This window comes from Pyrgilauda ruficollis, unplaced genomic scaffold, assembly GCF_017590135.1.
Source record: "Pyrgilauda ruficollis isolate IOZ18807 unplaced genomic scaffold, ASM1759013v1 scaffold48, whole genome shotgun sequence".
Lineage (NCBI taxonomy): Eukaryota > Metazoa > Chordata > Aves > Passeriformes > Passeridae > Pyrgilauda > Pyrgilauda ruficollis.
Window position 1 is genome coordinate 5,180,080 of NW_024526377.1, and position 18,889 is coordinate 5,198,968.

General features: G+C 42.8%; 1 protein-coding gene across 4 annotated transcripts in view; it reads right to left on the reverse strand.

The window, feature by feature from the left end:
• Positions 1-4,919: 4,919 nt before the first annotated feature.
• The window catches only part of ST3GAL1 (ST3 beta-galactoside alpha-2,3-sialyltransferase 1), a 79,231-nt gene continuing 65,261 nt past the window's right edge, over positions 4,920-18,889 (reverse strand). For all 4 annotated transcript variants that reach the window (XM_041479353.1, XM_041479352.1, XM_041479354.1 and 1 more), the window contains 4 exons: positions 16,784-16,963; positions 12,120-12,165; positions 9,791-9,910; positions 4,920-8,370 (listed from right to left, as the gene is read on the reverse strand). In XM_041479353.1, coding sequence (XP_041335287.1) covers positions 8,197-8,370; positions 9,791-9,910; positions 12,120-12,165; positions 16,784-16,963 — 520 coding nt within the window. In that variant the 3' untranslated portion in view covers positions 4,920-8,196. The remainder of the gene's footprint in view (positions 8,371-9,790; positions 9,911-12,119; positions 12,166-16,783; positions 16,964-18,889) is intronic.

An 18,889-nucleotide genomic window follows, 5' to 3' on the forward strand; every position in this document is an offset into this window, starting at 1 on the left:
ATAGACCTTCTGTTTTCATTGAAACCAGATAATTAATTTACAGCATTGATTGTTTTTTACAATATATCTGTGCCTCATTTAACATTTGGTACTACAGCTGAGAACAAATAAACCCAAAACTATACAAGCTGATCATATTGGTAGCATAACATGAAAGTCCTTCTAGAAATAACTGAGTTGCCTTTATGGTGCACAAAGGACATTTTGTCTGCTATAACTAAAGCCTTTTACATCCCCAAATAAAAGATTTGTACCACTACAACATAGCCAGGACTCCCAAACATGTGTTCTTTTTCAGGAAATTAGGTTACAAGAGAAGAATTTTTTATTTATTTTTTTTTCAATGATGAGCATTTCTATAGAGTCAGTAAAAAAAAAAAAAATCCACAATATATCTGGGAGTGCTGTCATTCTTTTTCAGGAAATTAGGTTACAAGAGAAGAATTTTTTATTTCTTTTTTTTCAATGATGAGCATTTCTGTAGGGTCGGTAAAAAAAAAAAAAAAAATCCACAACATATCTGGAAGTGCTGTCGCCTTTCAAACAGAAAGGAAAACTGCACAGAAAGCAGCACTGATAGAAACCCTTAGGGTGTGAAGCCTTGCAGAACTTCCCCAGTCTTGTTCTCCCTCATGGCCTGTGGGCGCTTGCATTTAGTTATTACCCAGAGGCCAAAATAGATAGATTCAGCAAATAAATCCCAAGCCTTACAGCTGTGAAGATAGAAGGGTGAGGAGGGAACACACTCTGAGCCTGTGATGTGACACACTGCTCTGAGAGTGCTCCAGAAGCCGCGGGATAACTCATGGGAACGGGAAAAGAGCACGCTCTAGTGGGGAAATTATTAAAGTCTATTAGAAAAATCTATTAGAAAACAGATCATTGCACTGAATACTGCATGTGAGAGCAGCTGCTGCTTCCTATCTCTGTCCAGTGTTTCTTGTCCCATCACTGTGCATCTCCTGTCACTTGTTGCCCCTGGTACCCCTTAGCCCGCCCTTCCAAGGGGCACAGTCCCTCCAAGGCTGTCCCAGCTGCTGACACGCAGCCTGGGCTGACTGAAGGAGCCAGAACTGGGGCTTCTCCCTTTGCCTGGCTGAGTGCACTTGGCACAGGGCACGTTTGCCTGTGCCAGTGTGGCAGGGCCAGTAAGGGGGGCGTGGGAGGACAGTGGGGTCAGACCTTGATGGCAAAGTGCCCCGTCAGCACAGCGATTAGCGAGCTCCTTCCCTCTTCCTTTCACTGTCACACAGTGGAAAACTCTGTCTCCATCAGGAAGAACTCATTACTGGCAAAACAGACACTAATCAGACATTAGTTGTAACCATTAATGAAAAAGCTAATGAGGTGCTGAGATCCCCAGCGCTGACTAAAATGAGTTAATCACATCTCACTGCTCAAAGGCCCATTAATCTGTGTGCATGCTGATGTTTCCCATTCCTTTGCTTATTATAGGAAATAAAAAACACTGTTCTGGCTTCATTTGTGTGCATCTGCTGGATCTCTCTGCTAAGCTGTAACGCCATCTTGCAAAACCTGCAACTGGTGACAAGCAGTGACATTCCCTTGGCCCACAGGAAGCCACCACAGAGAGGTGGAATGGCACCCACCTTCAAGGAAGGAATCAACACCGTGCCCACAGCCATATAACAGTGATTTCTCACTGCCCCTGGCTTTTGGTCTAAAATGTTTTTCCAGCCCTTAGAAGTAACAAGAAGTAAAGAGCCACCAATGCCCCAGGTGCATTCCTACTGAAGCAGCTTGTAGTTTTTTTCAGCTAGTTTCCTGTCTTTACTGCTAGTGGTGAGTATTAATCTCACCTGATTCCAGTGGGATATCTCTGGGATGGATGGGTAATGAGAACCATCCAGCAATTGAGGTAGTTAGGTGTAAATTTGACCTAGACTGATTTCAGATGTTATTGGCAATACATATTCACAGACTTCCAGAGATCCCCTGGAATTCACGGGATTCCTTCAGTATCTAGTTTATTTTAATCTGCCTGGAATGGAGTTAGTTTTATTCCTAGCACCCATTCAGTGCTGTGCTTTGGATTGGTGGCTGTGGGAAGTGAGTGAGTGGCTGTGTGGGTGCTTAACTACTGGCCAGGGTCAAATCACATGTGCATCACCAGCCAAAGGTAAAACTCTATTTTTCTTCAAAAGGTTCTCCAAAAGATCAATTTGCTTTATTTTTATGTACCCTGTCTTCACCTTTGAATCTGTTTATTTCTGTTTCCTTACTTACCTATTCAAATCAAACCCTCAGATGACAGAGCCTGTCAGCTTGCAGAATTTCTCCCTGCAGTCAACTCTTTGGTGTCCCCAGTGAAGAAAGATCAGTCATCAGTTTCTCCCACGCCTCTTTCCTGTGACTCTACCTCTGCAGGCAGGAGCTCTGTGCCTCTTCAGCATCTTGGGGAAACTGCTCACACTTACCCACCCTCTGATACCTGAATCCTTCAACATTTAAAGGAAGAAGAGGAGTTGAAATAGTGGTGGGACATGGGGGAACAGTTTTAAATTAACAGACCAGAGATTCAGATTAGATGTTATTAAGAAATTATTTACAGTGAGGGTGGTAAGGCACTGGCACAGGCTGCCTAGAGAAGCAGGATGCCACATCACTGGAAGCATTCAAGGCCAGGTTGGATGGATCTCAGAACACCCTGGCCTAGGGAAGGTGTCCCTGCCCATGGCAGCAGGGTTGGAACTGGATGATCTTGAAGGTCCCTTCCAACCCAACCATTCTATCGAACCATCTCCACGTTTTTGAATACAGCAGCAAAAAAATTTCACCCCCCTCCCTCCCTCAGGACACAATGATTCTATGATTGGTTCTATGATTGATGCTATGAAATCACTCTGCTATTTTGTACCATATGAAACCCACTCTGGTCTTTGCCCAGGCTTAACATGGGATGTGGCTGCAAACCCAAAAAAACACTGGAAAAAACACTTCAAAGCACAGCTCAAGTATGGCCAGTCCATTCACACCCCCAGCCCCAGACTGTGGGTTTGGGGTGGGGCTGGGGGAGCAATGTGCAGCTTCCCTGGGTGGTGGCAGCTCTTTGGGGCCAGCCCCAGAAAAGCAAGGAGAGGAACACAAAAAGGCACATGGGGAGAAATGGCCATAAGGGGCTCCTTGATGTGACACTTGGTTTGGGGCATCCTTGGGGGAACCCATGGTGCTGCAGTGTTTGTGGCACAGGCTAGAGGCTTTCCTCACTGATCTGGTGTCTGGGGGGACAGGGAGGCCAGCTGGTAGCTGCTGTGCAACTCTGGAGTCTCTGATTATGTGGAAACAGCAACAATTGTGGAAAATGTCCTGTCTTAGTAGGAGTGTTAATGTCATGGGGACAGACAAACTCCCACAAGGATATATTTATAGTCTGCCAGCCAAAGGTTACCTTAGAAACTACAAACTAAGGAGTAGAGCAACATAGTAAATTTCCTACAGGAGAAAATTTAACTGAAAATACAGATTTACCTCTGCATACAAGTACCTGACCATGAGGAACTTTTCACTGCGTAAACCCTATTTTATTTCATATTGCCTGCAGACAATAAACGTAATGAGATCAACTCCCTCAAATTCTATAGAAAAGACAAGGGAAATCAGATTTTTAAGGGTGGCAAGGGACTCCTTTGCCTTTTCATTCATTGGGTTTAATTGCTGTTCTGACTGTGAGCCATCAAAGGAACCCATGCCATGGACTGAAGCCATACAGTTCCCCTGTGGGTCCTTTTGTCCTTCATTTGATGGTACAAGCGAAGTCCTCTGTCCAAGTCCTGTGGTTGGTCCATCTGTCTGCATGCTGCCACTGTTGTTGCTTCATGTCTTACTAGTCTCAAGTGGTTTCCAGATTGTAATTTTATGTAAATTACTTTCCTGACAAAATAATTTCAGACCTGGAAGCTGCATTGCATTGCACCTCTTGTGAGTGGACGTGAAGCAAAATACAAAATGAGTTCTAAGAAAGCTGTTCCTTGGTGTTATTTTGTTTTGCTGAGGATAACAGAGGAGCAAATGCTTTGTACCTCCTCTGCACCTGAAGTGACTGGAATAGCTCCTCAGGCCTGTGTGTCTCTACTTCCCACTTATTTTCCATAAGTGTGATTCTGGCTGGGCTGTATCCATTAATAGCTCACTGATGCAGCATGTCTAGAGCCTGGATTGCAAAGCAAAGTGTCAAGCAGTTTCTGAGAACCTGATCCTCTGAAGGTCATCCTCAAAGGGCAACTTGCATCACTGCCAGACCATCTACCCTACTCAGTCCCTTAAACAATGAAAAGGAAAGGACAGATAAGGAAAGTGAGCAGCTGATGAGGTCCATGAGAAACAGCCAAGGTGGTGTTTCCACATGTAGAGCCATGGTCATGCAGAGGTGGGTGTGACCTGCTGAAGTGATACCTGACCACAGGATCCATCTCCTGGAGGGGTTCTTCTAATGGCCAGCTCAGCCAGCCATGACTGCAGTGTCAGTGTGACCTCAGCAGGCCTGAAAACAGGGACCTGGGGTGGATCCTCCAATCTCAGCCAGGTCAGGCAAGTAGAATTTTTCCTCAAGTCACTGATTTCTGGGTCTGCATTATTTTTCCTTGTTTATCTCTTAAATAGAGCATAGATCCATCAGGAGACCACATGCATATTAAGTTCAATTTTTTTTCTCCAAAGAGGCCTAGAGCTGCCAAGTGAGCAGTGTGATGACCACAAGCAGCCTGAAACATACCCATGTCACCCAAGGGATCACAGAATTATAAAGGCTGGAAAAGACCTCTAAGATCATTGAGTTATGACTAGATGGGTGTGAGGAAGTGGAATAAGCTTCATTACACTGTTATGTGACAGAGGAGGTCCTAGGAAGTAATGAAAATACTGTGGAAAAAGAAGGGTGCACAGAAACACTCTGATTTGATTGTAATAAAAAATTTATTTTGATTCATATCATACTGAAAAATTAAATAAATAAAATGTCAACAAATGATTGTATGATACTCCCACCATTAGAGAAAAAAAATCATAATTGATCATGTAGTCAGAGAAAAGTACAAAGAAAACCTGGACATGGGAGGAAAAAAGTGCTCAAGAGATTTGGCTTTGGTAAAAAACATAACACACACTCAAGGAGTGCTTCAGAGATTTTGCAGTGGTGGCAAATACAGTCCAAGAGTTTGAAGCCTAGACATGTTGTTAAATGTTTTCCTTGGTTCTTTTAAACTAAATAAACCCAAAAAGTTTCTAACAGGAAAATAGTCTTCAACAATGCCAGTGGGAATTAATTCTTCCCTCAGCATCGTCTGTTGGTGTCTCCTGATTCTGAAGGCAATTGAAAGAGCAGCAAAATTGTGGAGAAACTGAGACAAGAATCTAACACAAGTCAGCTGCCTAAACGACTCTAGAAAAAGTTCCCCTGGAATAGAAACGTGATGGCACAGACTATTCCTCACCCTACACCTGGACAGATCCACTCTCTGCTCTCCTTACACTCTGAAAAGTGGACATCAGTGGTACACAGTTACTGCTTGCTGTTGGCAACAAAATTAAATGGGAATTGCAGCTTGTTCCATGATGAAGACACTAAATCTGTCTGCATGTATGAGCCATGAGTTTTATATGTGCTGTCAGAGGCAGAATGTTCAGGGGAAAATGGAAATTTTATTAGAACAGCAAAAGGAAACTTTCAGAACAACACAGGCTAGAATATAGCTGGCTTCTTTTTCCACTGTTTTTGATTCCAAATTGACCCCTGTGATAAAAAATACCAAACCAACAAAACATCAAGGGGATTTAACCACCATGAGTTTTCTTCCAAGTCTTTCTAAAAATGACTGAAAGAGCAGTCAACGTTTCTGAATTAATTTGTCCATGAGGGAAAAAAGAAAAGTACTTGAAGCTCCAAAATCCAGCCACACCGTGAAGCTATGACTGGTGTCTTACACTTAGTCTTTTACCTCTTAAACTTGCTTTGTAGTTCTGCAGCATCTCACAAGAGCCGTATTGATTAACAGCAATTTAAACAAGCTGGAATCTTTAAAGCCAACAAACATGGTTCAGGCAGTAATGCTTCATTCTTTCACAAAGGACTTGTAGAAGACAGTGAGCCCATCAAATCTGCTGTGCCTGTGACATGCAGGTCAGCTCTTGCTGGGAAATGGCTTCTTGACATGAGGATTGTGAACAGGTCTCATCACGAGGATTTAAGGATTTGAAAATCCTGCCCTTTCCATATTGCTGCAATGAAGGGTCACACAGCTGAGGGAGCTTGATTCCCACACAGATATTTGGCATTCTTGGCTCCTTATGAGCCACGAGTCCAGTAATACTCACGTGGGTAAAGCAATTCATGTTGGTGAGCGGTGCTGTGGCCCAAAATTCCAGCTGCCCATGACACTGTGCCATGTGTTGCTGGCTTGGAGGGCACCTCACTGGTACCAACTGGTGCAAAAAGACAAGGGAATAAATCTTGGATGAAGCACATCACTATTGAAGGGCTTTCACTGGCTCAGATACTCATCTGCTTGGACATTCTGCCACAACTGGTGCATAGAAGACAGGACATTATGATTATGATTTCTTTTGTCATAAACTCCAACCAATGTGATGCATTAAAAATTAAATATGCCATTTTTTCCCAAGCCTGATCAAAAGTCCCTTGAAGTCTGTGGCAAGAATTCCTCTGGTTTCACCAAGGCTGAAAGTGGATCCATAATCCACAAGTCCTGTTTTCATCATATTGAGAAGAAAAGACCACGTTTTCTATTCTTCACTGACTGAACTTGGATTTACACTTTATCTGTCCTTGAAGCTTTAATGCATTGATTCCAGCAAAAATCTGTGAGTATAAAACCTCCACTGTAACTTCCCTCCTCTCACTGCCTGGAGGTACTGACATCAATATACTCATTTCTCCAGAGATGTACATGATTTTGAAGTCTGTCTCATACTCTAAGATCAGCTGGTACAGATTGTGTCTTTGTAGTGCTGCTACAGAGCAGAAGATTCTTAGTGTATAACTAGTTAATATCCCAAACCATGATTTTTTTTTTTCCATTTTGGATAAAGACCTTGTAAAGAGATACCACATTTTTAAACTTGTAAAAAAATTAAGAAGAAATTTTTTTCTTGGGACTTTTGAATATTTTCCCATAAAAAAAAGGTAAAAGCTACCTTCAAAAATTGTCTTCTTTGTGTTTGTTCAAATACAATATAGGAATTGTTATTATTGGTTTTGACTACAAAAGCATATCAGACAGAAGCTAAACTTTGGTTAATTTTCCCCCCTTTTATAAAAATGTTTAATTTAGGGTTTTTCATCTTAAAAAAAAAATCACATTTGTTGCACAAGTATAAAAGGCACATATAAATGACTTGAAGAAAGTCCACTTTCCAATTTTAAACTCATTAAATAAAAAACCCCCAAACATTCCAAAGTATTTTTCACCAAAACACCCCAAAAAACCCCCAAAAATTACATATGACCAAGGGAGACAAACAAGTGGCTAAAAAGGCCATTTTTTTCTCTGGAGTTTTTAGTATTATTTTCTCCATCATTATGGCTGTGTAGGAAGCAATATTAAATAATATATGAGATGATTTGATTCATATTTTCTAGACACTATCAATGCAAAATGAGGCAATGGTTGAAATATTTCCTCCTCCAGGCAACTTCATCATGTTTTTCCTTAATACAGCTTGAAAACAGAAGTAATAAGAGAACAAAGAAGAGGTGGTTCAAAAAGAAGATCAACAGCAGAAGTGAATTCATTTCTTTGAGGTAATCCTTACTATGATGCTCACAGCTGCCTTAGTGGATCCCAAGTCCCAGAAGTCATTTTCACTCTTCTTCAAGGATCTGCTGCCTTGCTCGAGGAGAGAACAGACACACAGACACTGTTCCTGTGCCCAGGCTTCCTCTAATTGCAACAGGCAGATCTTTCATCAGTAATTCAAGAATTGAGCCATAGAGCCTAAGCAGAGATTAATTTATTCCAGGTGATTGGCAGCTCCCAGCTATCCCAAGAAGGGAAATCATGTGCAGCTTGGAAGCCTCGGCCTCATCCCTGCGGTGTGAGATGCTCCAAACCCACCGCAGATCCACGCATTCAAACCTGGCTGGTGCCCAGATCATCTTCACTGAGCTTTGTTCTGCTGCATGCTGGAAATTGCAGCCCCTACTTGTCCCCGTGGCCAGTGTCATCTGCCCTTGAAAAATTTTATTTTTTCAATGGAGGCAAGAGTCAAAGTTATATTAAACTCAAAATCCCCGTCATGGACGCCGGTCTTCCGGAAAGCCCCGCCTGAAGTGTTGTTTTCCCAGTAATGATGCCAGTGTCCTTTGCTGTCTGCTCCAAAGCCATACACATTCACCTAGGAGGGAAGGGAGAACTAGTGTTATGGACTGGAAAGCAATTCTCTTCATCTGAAGTGCTGAAGAAACTCTTTCTTCCCAGTGTATTTACAGGCAGCAGCACCTGAGGTGCTCAGTGTCGTCCCAAGCCCTTCTGCTGCATGGCATGAGCACAGAGAAACAGCCCAAGGCCTACCCAAGGTGACATCCTAAGCTATGCTGAGACACCCCAGACCTGAACTCAGAGGGAAAAGGAGATTTCTATCCATTAATTCTTGTTTAGCAACACAAAAATGCATTCCTATCCCTTAAGCATGATTGACCTCAGGAGATCCGTGGCTTGGGATGGGAATGCCTCTTTCACACAAAGTGGAAAAGAATTTGGTTTGGTCCTGATCTTCCAAATAATGACCCATGGTGACCACACTTATATGCTTATTGTATGATATCTGCAGCTACTTCAGAGAAAGATGGATTTTATGTTCTTTGCATGTGTACACAGCTACAGCCTCTCCCCTCCCAAAGGCTCGTTTGCTGATGGCTATGCCTGTCTCCTCTGATGGTAACAGTTCAAACATCACCACTGATTTATTTAAACTGAAAGTGGTGATATGTCTGGCTGGATTAAAATGGGTCATAGCCCCAAAGCAGCTCCCTAAACCAACCACACCCAGGTCCATTCAAATATGAGCTGTTTTTAAGTTGGTTTTGGTAACGTCAGAGCCCTGTTATTGCCTGCTTACCAGGAAACAGGCTCCAGCCAATCTGCTCTGACTATGATAGAGTTTCTTCCAGTATCTTTAGGAGTATTTCCATCACCTCTCCAAGCAAAACAGGCCTGGGGGACCAAAACTCACCAGCAGATGTGTGTCCAGGACAGGGGTTTTGCCAGCAAAGTGATTTTGATGCCCTATGCTGACAAGCCCATACTTGCAGGATTTTATAGAGCTGACCTGGCCTTACCCTAAATAGCTGAGTCTCCAGTCACCTTGGAGCACCTCACATCACTCAAACCAGGGAATTTCCCCAAGTGACTGCTGGAGCAAAGGCACTTGCTATAACCTACAGCATAAACCCACAAGCCTGAGTTTGAAAATAGGAGACAAAACATAATTCAAACTTTCACTAGCAAGATGAGCACAGATACCATTCATGTTTAGATGTCTCTTGATACCAGCTGGAATCTCTGTTTATGTTTAATTATATTCTCCTGGAGTGCATCATAAACCCTGCAACTTGCTAACATTAAAAAAATCCATCACTGGCACTTGAGCGTGTCTGCATGTTTCTGAGGAGTCTGCACATGTCTGAAGAGGTAAATAGCAGAGAAGGTGCAGAGGGGGAAACAAAGGCTGAGTGAGTGGCCAAGGGTTGTTCCTGGCTCTTCAGAGTGAAATGTCCTGATTTTTATCCATTCATCCACACACAGACAGACTTTACCTCATCGCATACGTGGAGAGCAAACATCAAAGACAGAAGGCCTGTGGAGGGGTATCTCCCATGATGCTCCAGCCAGTTTTCATAGATGTATTTCATAAAAGCAGGATTATAAACCAGGATCTAGACAAAATTTGAGACAAAGACTCATTAGTAAAACACCCTGGAGAAAAAACAATGGTAGCACATAATTCCTAAAGGACACCAGGGTAGGGAACCAGGTAAGAAAAGAATAATAGTAATTCCTTAAAGGCAAATGAGAGGCAAGAATAAGTCCCATATTCAGTATATTCAGAAATATTTCCCATGTGCAATTACATATCAAAAGCCCTTCCTTGGTCTTGATATCCCTCCTGCTTACAGTAATGTAAATCCTGGAGATTCCTACTGAAACCAATAGGTATGAAACAGCACAAGTGAGATGAAAATTAGGCATTAACCATTCAACTCTCCCTGCAGCACCCTGCAGGTGAGCTCTGGGGATTTGGAGTCCTGAACAAGGCAAACATGAGATGCCACGACACGTTTCACAGAACCATAGATGAATTTAGGTTGGAAAAGACCCCTAAGATCATCAGTTCTCATCAATTTGAGTGGGAACATAAGAGCAGCTGCCTCTTCTGCACCATGTGCCAGCCATGTCTTGGTATCTCTACAGGTGCAGACCTAAGGAAACCAAGGACCAAATGCAAACTATCAGGAAGCCTATCAGGTCATGTATGATTCTTTTATCCTGTTTTTCAAATGTGCCATTTTTCTATGTTGCATGTTTTTTTCTTACAAGACATAAAATGCATTTGTTTATCTCACAAAGGTCATCTCCCAGAGACAGAGCACTTACGAAAAGACCTGAGAGTACAGTAAATCCAAGGACTGGTAGGAGCCCTTGGTTTAGAACCCCCTCCCCTGAGTGAGGCAAACAGAGCCTTTTCCCTCCACACTGCATTTGTCATTAGAGTGACAGCATTTCAGTGGTATCTGGTTAGCTGCAAGGTTTTTCCTTTCACAAAGTCAGAGGTTAATTGCTGATATTGCATCTGTGTGTAATCTCTTCTCACAGGGTGTTTTGCATTGCACAGTGTGGGAAGAAACACAGGGTTCTCTTCTCATGCTCGGAAAGCTGCTGCATCTTGCCATACCCTGGGCTGCTGCCACTCAGCTGTGATGTGAGTTTAACAACCTGCCCTGCTGCTTCTCACAGGGGTTTTGCAGAGGTTATCATGCACCTCACAACAGGTAAGGATGAGCTAAGGGATTATTTATTGCACCCTAGAGGTCCATGGTTTGAAGCAAAGGAAAAGAAACTGATACTAGCTCTTACCTGAAGGCTTTGGCAAAACCCGGCCTCTGGAATGAAAGGTGTGTGCTTTAATTTGTAATTTTAATGTTCTGGAACTAATGTCATACTTTAACAGGCCTTGATAGACTAGACACTTGTACTTCTTTGGAAAAACAGTCTCTCCAAAGGCTGAGAGAATGAGACCTTTGTTTTTCTGGAAGCTAGAGGTTCTTCCTGGTTATAGGAAGAGCCTGTCTCATTATAGCCTCAAACCATGCAGCTACAACAACAGAAGTCTTTGCACAGTGGCTAAAGTTCCTCCATGGGAATTAACATCCTGCCCCATGGCAAAATCCTGCCTCCAGCCTGTCCCTGTCTGTGCTCTCATGCTTGAACATTGTGCTTAAACTGTGCTTGAACACTGCCTGTGAGACCCGTAATACACCTGGAGCAAAACCTTCCTGAACTTGGCCTGAGCTCAGCCTCCCAGCTCGTTTAATTGGGTACAGATAATTACTGCAACTGTGAGCCTACCATCAGGAATTCTCCACTGACTTGGAAACACACAGCTTTATTTGTTCAGAATTCACTTAGCTCCTTATTACAAGGAACTGACCTGGGAGTCAGAATCATCCTTGGTGTTCAAATATTACAATTATTTCAGAAAACCTCCGAGATCTCTCCTTAGTATCATTACATACAAATGGCTGCAATGGGTAGGAACAGAGCAGTTACTCTGGAGGACAATGCTGCACTTTTAATGTTTCTGAGCAGCACTAGAGGAAGTGATGCAACCTTCAGAACAGAGCTCGTGCAATGGCATAGCCACAAAAGCAATTTCTTTCCAACCACAGTTATTTAGTGGTTGATCTATGGCCTAAATGGCACACAGGAGCCAAATCTTTAGCTTAGCTGGGCCTTTTAAAGTGTCTATATTTTGGCTGTAACTTTCTATGAATGTCAAGGGCTTGCTTGGATTCTTGCAGTCTCCCAAACAGGCAAAAGACATACAAATAAATTAGCAGAACAAATCCACAAACCAACACTGCTCACCTTTTCTTTTTTGACTTTGATTTTCCTTGGAACTGGAACATATGTGCTGTTAAAAAAAAAAGAAAGCACCATGATAAATAAAAGCCCAACTTATTAGTATTTTCATGTAATTCCAAAGAAAGAATATTCTTCACATACAGTGATAAATTCAAATTATTCTAAAGTAATAATATCAAGAAGTTGTTGTAAAATGAGGCTGCAATTAAGTAACACAGCAGGAAAAAACCTGAGCTGTCACTGAAGCAATTTTATAGGAAACTATTACATTCTTAAATATTTAAGTTAATTATTGACAATAGGACACCGAAGATTTAGTTGACAGTATACTGTAGAGTCAATACTATGTGGAGCTCGGGACTTCTAATTCTTGGATCATTATTGTTGCAGTCTTTGCTCTGTGATGATGGGAAAGGCTTTCCATCTAATTTATGGCAGAAAAACCTTCTCCCAGCAGGGGGAGACTTTTCCTCTCCTAATACTCGGAGCTACCACATGATTTTCAGAGTCGGTGGCAGCAGAGTTCACCAGCTCTGTGGTTATATGGAACTCGGGCATTCCCAGTACACAGCCCCTCTCAGAGAGCTATTCCTCTCCTCCCCAGGGTAATGATGCTGAAGGCTTCCTGCAGTTTCCAGCATAAAACTTCCAAGTTACACCTTATGACTGGGTTGAAATCATGAGTCATGAAAATGAAAAAATGAAAATGAAAAAAACTTTTATTCCCCATATCTCATGCACTGTGTGTGTGCCAGCATTGCACAGCTCATCATGAGTGCTGTAAGAAAAAAATCATCCTGAGTTTGTTACAAGTGAAAAAATTCGGGTAAACTGGCCTTGTAATTGGAGTATATCCCAAAATATATCCTGCACACTTTTTAGATGGGTTGTGGTAAATCACCAAAGCCTTCCATTAGTTCAGTCTAAATGTTTTCTTTCACTTGGGTTTTGGTGACAAGGTTCCTGTCATTAAGGTTTTATTTTCTTTGAACCACAGAACATCATCACTTTTAAAACTTAGTCTAAATCTTCCCAAACCAGTGGTGACCTGGCAATGTTCTCCTGACCTGCCATCCGTGCTCTGGGCTGGAGGCAGTGACAGAGGTGATGGGTGGTTCCAGTGCTCCTAGGAGGTGATGCTGCTGGGGAAAGGGACACTCATGCAGACTTCTCACTCTGCTCTCAGCAAATATGCCCTTGCAGCTGCAGCCCATGCCTGACCTTGATCAGCAAATCAATAAACGTAGGCTTGGTGATCCCATGCCCTTTTTGTGCTCATGGAGACAAAAAGGGCTTCTTTGCTGACAGCATCTCCTTAATATCATATAAATAAACAGTTAATCTTTTCTAAAAAGGTGATGTGGAAGAAACAAGAGGGCTGAGTTTCATGGATAGATACAGTAGAAGACCAGAGATGAGTATGAAGTGTCATGACAGTACTTGTGGACATCTCTGATCCAACCAGGAGACTGCTGGTGCTCTTGCCAGGTGACATATTAGTCATTTTAACCGATATCTACTTCATTGTTTCAGAATGCCCAAGTCCAAGAAAATATTGGCACACTGATTAAGACCTCTGCTCTTATGCTCATGTAAAACCTGGGCTGCAGGGCAGCCAGGGAATGAGGGACCCAGGAGGAACCAACAGGGGTGGGACAGTGACACCTGTGATGAAGGTGGCAGTGTAACATCACCTGGGAAACATCTTCCATGAGCCACTTTGCAGGGCTCCAGCGGAATCTGTCATTGTCCCTGTACAAAACATTCATTTCATTGTACAAAACATTTACTGAGCCCTTGGCCCAAGATGTGTAACATTTTAAGGAATACAGTAACCGTCTTTGCCAAACAAAGTGCAGTTTTTTCACCATACAGATTCCTAAAAGATTTGCAAGTGAAGGCAACCAGGGTAAATATATGGCTCCTGAGGGCCTGAAAGTTTCCTATCCCAAAAAAGGCATTTCTTAGTCTCTTCTGGAACAATGCTTAGTCTTAGAGAGACGATTTTAGATGGAAATACATCAGTCAAATGGGACTGAGAATGTCTCTGTCAATTGAAGCTAATATTAAGGCAATCTGAAGTTCGGCTTTTGTTTTGAATCATAAAAAAATGGCAAGAATTATGATAATACTAAGAGAAGAATATGTTTAACTCACAGGTTTTGATTTTTAGGAAGTTCTTTCATTTGGCTGAAATACAGAAAATTAAACACTGTGTAAAAGTCTAACCAACACAGGATGCTTATCTTTTTTAGCTATGAGTACACTTGGGTTCCTGTTAGCCTAAACTCAGCTGACACTATGCAGGCTGTGCATGTGGAACAATGCCCAAGCAGACCAGGGTAAGGAGATAAGTACTTTTTCCTTTCTAAAATACCGACTTTCAAATGTGTTTTATTTTTATTTCATGCTTTCTCCCCTTTAAAAATGTGCACTCAACAATTTCTTTATACCATTATCTGACACTGTGTTTTTAATGCATGCTTGTAGGTTAATTCTACAAGGGAAAAATTATGCTATGTACATTGCTATGATTTGTATGCTTATTATTTTCTTCTTTTATTATTCCATCTTATTAATTATGCAATTTCCCTGTTTTGAGTATGGCAAATATCTTAAAATAGTGGTATTTCTTTCATGTGGTTAAATACTCACACAGTAATTTATAGCAGATGCTTACCAAGCCCATGTATACAATCCAATTATAAATATATAATATAGCCTGCAATTTATTAAGCAAAGGTGTTTTCCCTTTCATGAGCTGTGACTGCATTGTGGTCAGCTATATCTTCCTAATAGGCTACGGGTTCACTTGAAATCAGTGCAGGGCTCAGAGTTCAAGAAGCACCAAGAGCTTTCTCCTGGGCAGGGACAGGCAGTGGGCCTGCCTGAAAAACATGTGTCCATGTAAATTACAGAACAATAGCATCATTTAGGGTGGAAAGACCTCTAAGAGCATTGAGTCCAACGGTCAATTCACCACTGCCAAGTCATCACTAAACCATGTCCCTAAGTGCCACACCTGTATGTTTTTTAATTCTTTCAGGGATGGTGACAGTACCACTCCCAAGGGCAGTCTGTTCCAGTGCTGGATAACTCTTCTGGTGAAGAAATTGTTTTTGATATTCAGTTTAAACCTCCCCTGGTGAAACTTGAGGCATTTCCTCTTTTCCTGTCTCTTGCTACTTGAGAGAAGAGACCAAGCCCCACCTGGCTACAGCCTCCTGTCAGGCACTTGGAGAGACTGTAAGGACCCCCTGAGCCTCCTTTTGTCCAAGCTGGGCACCCCCAGCTCCCTCAGCTGCTCCTCATCAGACTTGTGCTGCAGACCCTTCCCCACTTCCAAGACCCTTTTCTGGACAGGTTTCAGCACCTCAATGACTTGTTGTGAGTGGTACACTTTTCTAATTTACTGATTTTTCCAAGATATGACTGTGTCTTGAAGGTGGGTTTTTTCAAGCCAGTTTATGACTGTATGTATTAAATGCTGGTGATAAAAAAGGTAACACAGATTTTTTATAAGTTAAGGGAATCTTAATAAGAAATGAAAAGAATCTAAAATGTGTCTACAAAGAGAGAAAAGGAAATTTAGAGAAGAAATAAACTTCATTTGCTTTTTCATCAGAGAGTCATAAAATTGCAAAGTAGGTCTTATACTCAGTCAGCATGCCCAAGACACACTTTTCCAAGTTTAAATCTCCTGAGACACTGAAATTGGGAAAAAAGTTTAAGTGTCTTGAAATACTTCTCTCTGGAGTAAAGCAATTTGATCAGCTCTTGCTGTCTGTGTGTAGCAGAGTGTCATCAAGCAACCCCACAGGGCTGTGGTTTCACATCCAGCACATAACCTCACACACAGTACAAATGTCACGTATTTCATTCTCTGGATTAGGAAAAGCCAGCTTAGAGGAAGGAAAAGAATCTGCTAGCAGGCTTCCAGAAGAAACATGCATTTTGATCACATTTCTAATTCTGGTGCTGCCATAAATCTAGCAGGAGACAACCTTTACTTCTGACAGCACTCAAAAAAGAGCTGGAGAATAAATTCCAGTGTGCCACATTATTGCCAAGTAGAACTCTTGAATTTAAGGCTAAGACATGCAGGTGACACATAAAACATTGTTTCCTCTGCACAGTTCTCAGTCATGTTCCACCAGGAAAGACAGACAAATTCCTGACCAGCCCGTCCAGGGGAGCTCATCCTCTGGATGAGGCACTAAGTGCTGTGGACTGCATCTGCTCTCCCTGCCTCAGGTGAGCAGCCTGCACAGCCCTCTCTGCCCCTTGACCTCTTCTGCAAGTGTACTCACTCCTAAGGAGCCAGAGAGGAGGAAAGATGAGCAGAAAAGCCCAGCATGAGGCACTGAACCCCAAAGTTCACAAGCCTTCTCACCAAAGTGGTCACCTTCACCAGCAAAAACTTCCCTTTTCATTTTTCTCAGACCACTGGGGATGTAAAGGACTGGATCTCCATCTCTGCCTCAACAGCTGCACCATAACATTAAGCTTTTCCTAGAAATCAAGTGTTTAGGGCTGAACTCTGAATTGAGAGGTCTGTAAAGCAGCCCTAGGCCTTACCAGAAGCAGGAATTTGCCCCCCACAGGCTACCATCTCTACAGCAACATGAAGTATGGAGCTCCCACTCCTTGTGCATGCCCTTACTCACAAGTTGATGGTGCCTGTGGTGAGAGCGGTGACGACCCAGCGCAGATCCAGGGTTTTGAAGGGGATCAGGATCATGCTCACATTTGCTGCCAGCTCTCTGTAGCTCTCAGGATAAACAAAGTGGTGAGTGGTCTTGCTCCCAACATCTGATTCGTAGCCAGCAGTGGGGGCACGGTTCATTCTGCAGCCCAAAAATAAGAATTGAGACAGAAGAGGAATTATGTAAGTACAAGTACATGTGATTTTTCACCAAGTCATTTGCTTGAGGTGCAGGAATATGCTCCCATGACTAAGAGGAGTGCTATATGCAGGGTCTTCAGACAGCTCTGAGAGGTGTAGGGGTCCTCAGGCAAGCTGGAATGATCATAACCCATGTGACTGAACAGTAAATGAAAGCTCAGCTTTAATGTGGAATTCCTTGGACTGAACAGGAGTGTACCAAGCAGGTGTATCTCTGAGCACATCCCTGTGTTCACTTCACAGTCATCAAAAGAGTGGTGAGTCCATGAGAACACATCTCACTTCATCCTAAAGCTTCATCCTCCAGCTGGTGAGAAAAACATTGCCCTGAAATACATCAGCTTGACTTCTTGCAGTTCCACTTCCCCCTTATCCATACAGGTCTATTTCTATGTGTAGGGTCAAGGCAATAAACTATACTATGTGTGGCAAGAAGCAGCAAATATTCCTCATGGTTCTCCCACAAAAAGGCACAGAAGTCAGTGCCAAATAGACACAAAGACAGTGACAAGTACAGGACCTGCAGCTGACCCTTCATTTAGTCAAACCTTACTTTTACTTTGCAGTATGTACTCCAAATCCAACAGGTACTCAGGGTCACTCTGCACATACATGGGGTGCTTTAGGTAACCCTGGAGTCAGTGCAGTGAGATCTGGCCAGGGCCTCCAGGGCTCAGTTAAGATGTGTTGGCCAAGCCGGGCTACCCTACCTTATGTTGGATGTATCACAGATTCACAGAATCAGAGGGCATTCCAGTTGGAGGGGATCCACAAGGATCATTGAGTCCAACCCTTAAATGAGTGGCCCATACAGGAACAGAGAGGGGATTTCTGAACTCAGGACTGCAGAAATGCCTCTATGCCTGTGTTCACTTCTGAAAGCCAATCTGGGAACACATCAGCAATTCTCTCCCTGATGCTTCAGCTCCTCAGTGGCGGAGATTTGCATATTTCTGTGGTGCAGCACAGTGCACATTAGAGATCCCTGAAGCAACTTGTATGAATCCATGGTGCTGTGCAAAACCATGGAGAAACCCCTCAGTTGCCTCTGAGCAAAATGTGTTTTTTTTTCCTGCAATAACATTATCTCAGCTCCTGGCAGAAGCACAGGGAGGACAAGGAAGGATATAGCTGACAAGGTAATGAGGAGCATCATACATTGCCAGACAACATGCTGCCCTGGTTAATGATAACAGGAGAGGCAAAATCTGTTTATCAAGTCTATGCCAGGCTGTGTTATTGCAGTTATCCCCCAGGTGAATTACTTAAGTTTCTTCTAACTCCCTTCAAGGGAGTTATTAGTGTAGTCAGAATATCCTGCCAGCTTGTGGATTTGTTACTGAGTTCCCTGTTATTGCCTTCCCTGCCAGAGACCCACACCATACTGTGTAGAAACACTGGAAAAGCACAGGACCTTCTGTGTTTTGCCTTGAGATTAGTCAGTCAAAGGTATAAAATATGGGTCTTTCTTTCCATCGAGACAAAACAAGGGTGACATGTTGGTCATCTTACAGTCTGCCCTTGGCTTCATGTTCCTTCCCTACCACCCGTGGTGGGGCTGTTGGTGCCATACAGCAGAAGGCAGCGCTCACACCCAGTCTCAGCAGGAAGGGCCAAGCAGGAACTTCCTTCTGCCGGAAAGTAGATAATTATACAAATAAAAGTGGGCTGTTTGGAAGGAAAGGAGCCTCCTCAGACTCCTTGGCTCTCCCCTGCATTTGGCTGTATTGCCAGAGGATGTGGAAGTGAATTTCAAGTCACCAGAGATTTTGTGTTTGACGCATAGAGGGGTTGCCTTCTCTGCACAAATTCCCATGGTGAGTCCTAAAACCTTGTGCAATCCTTTCAGATCTGGTTTAAGATTGTT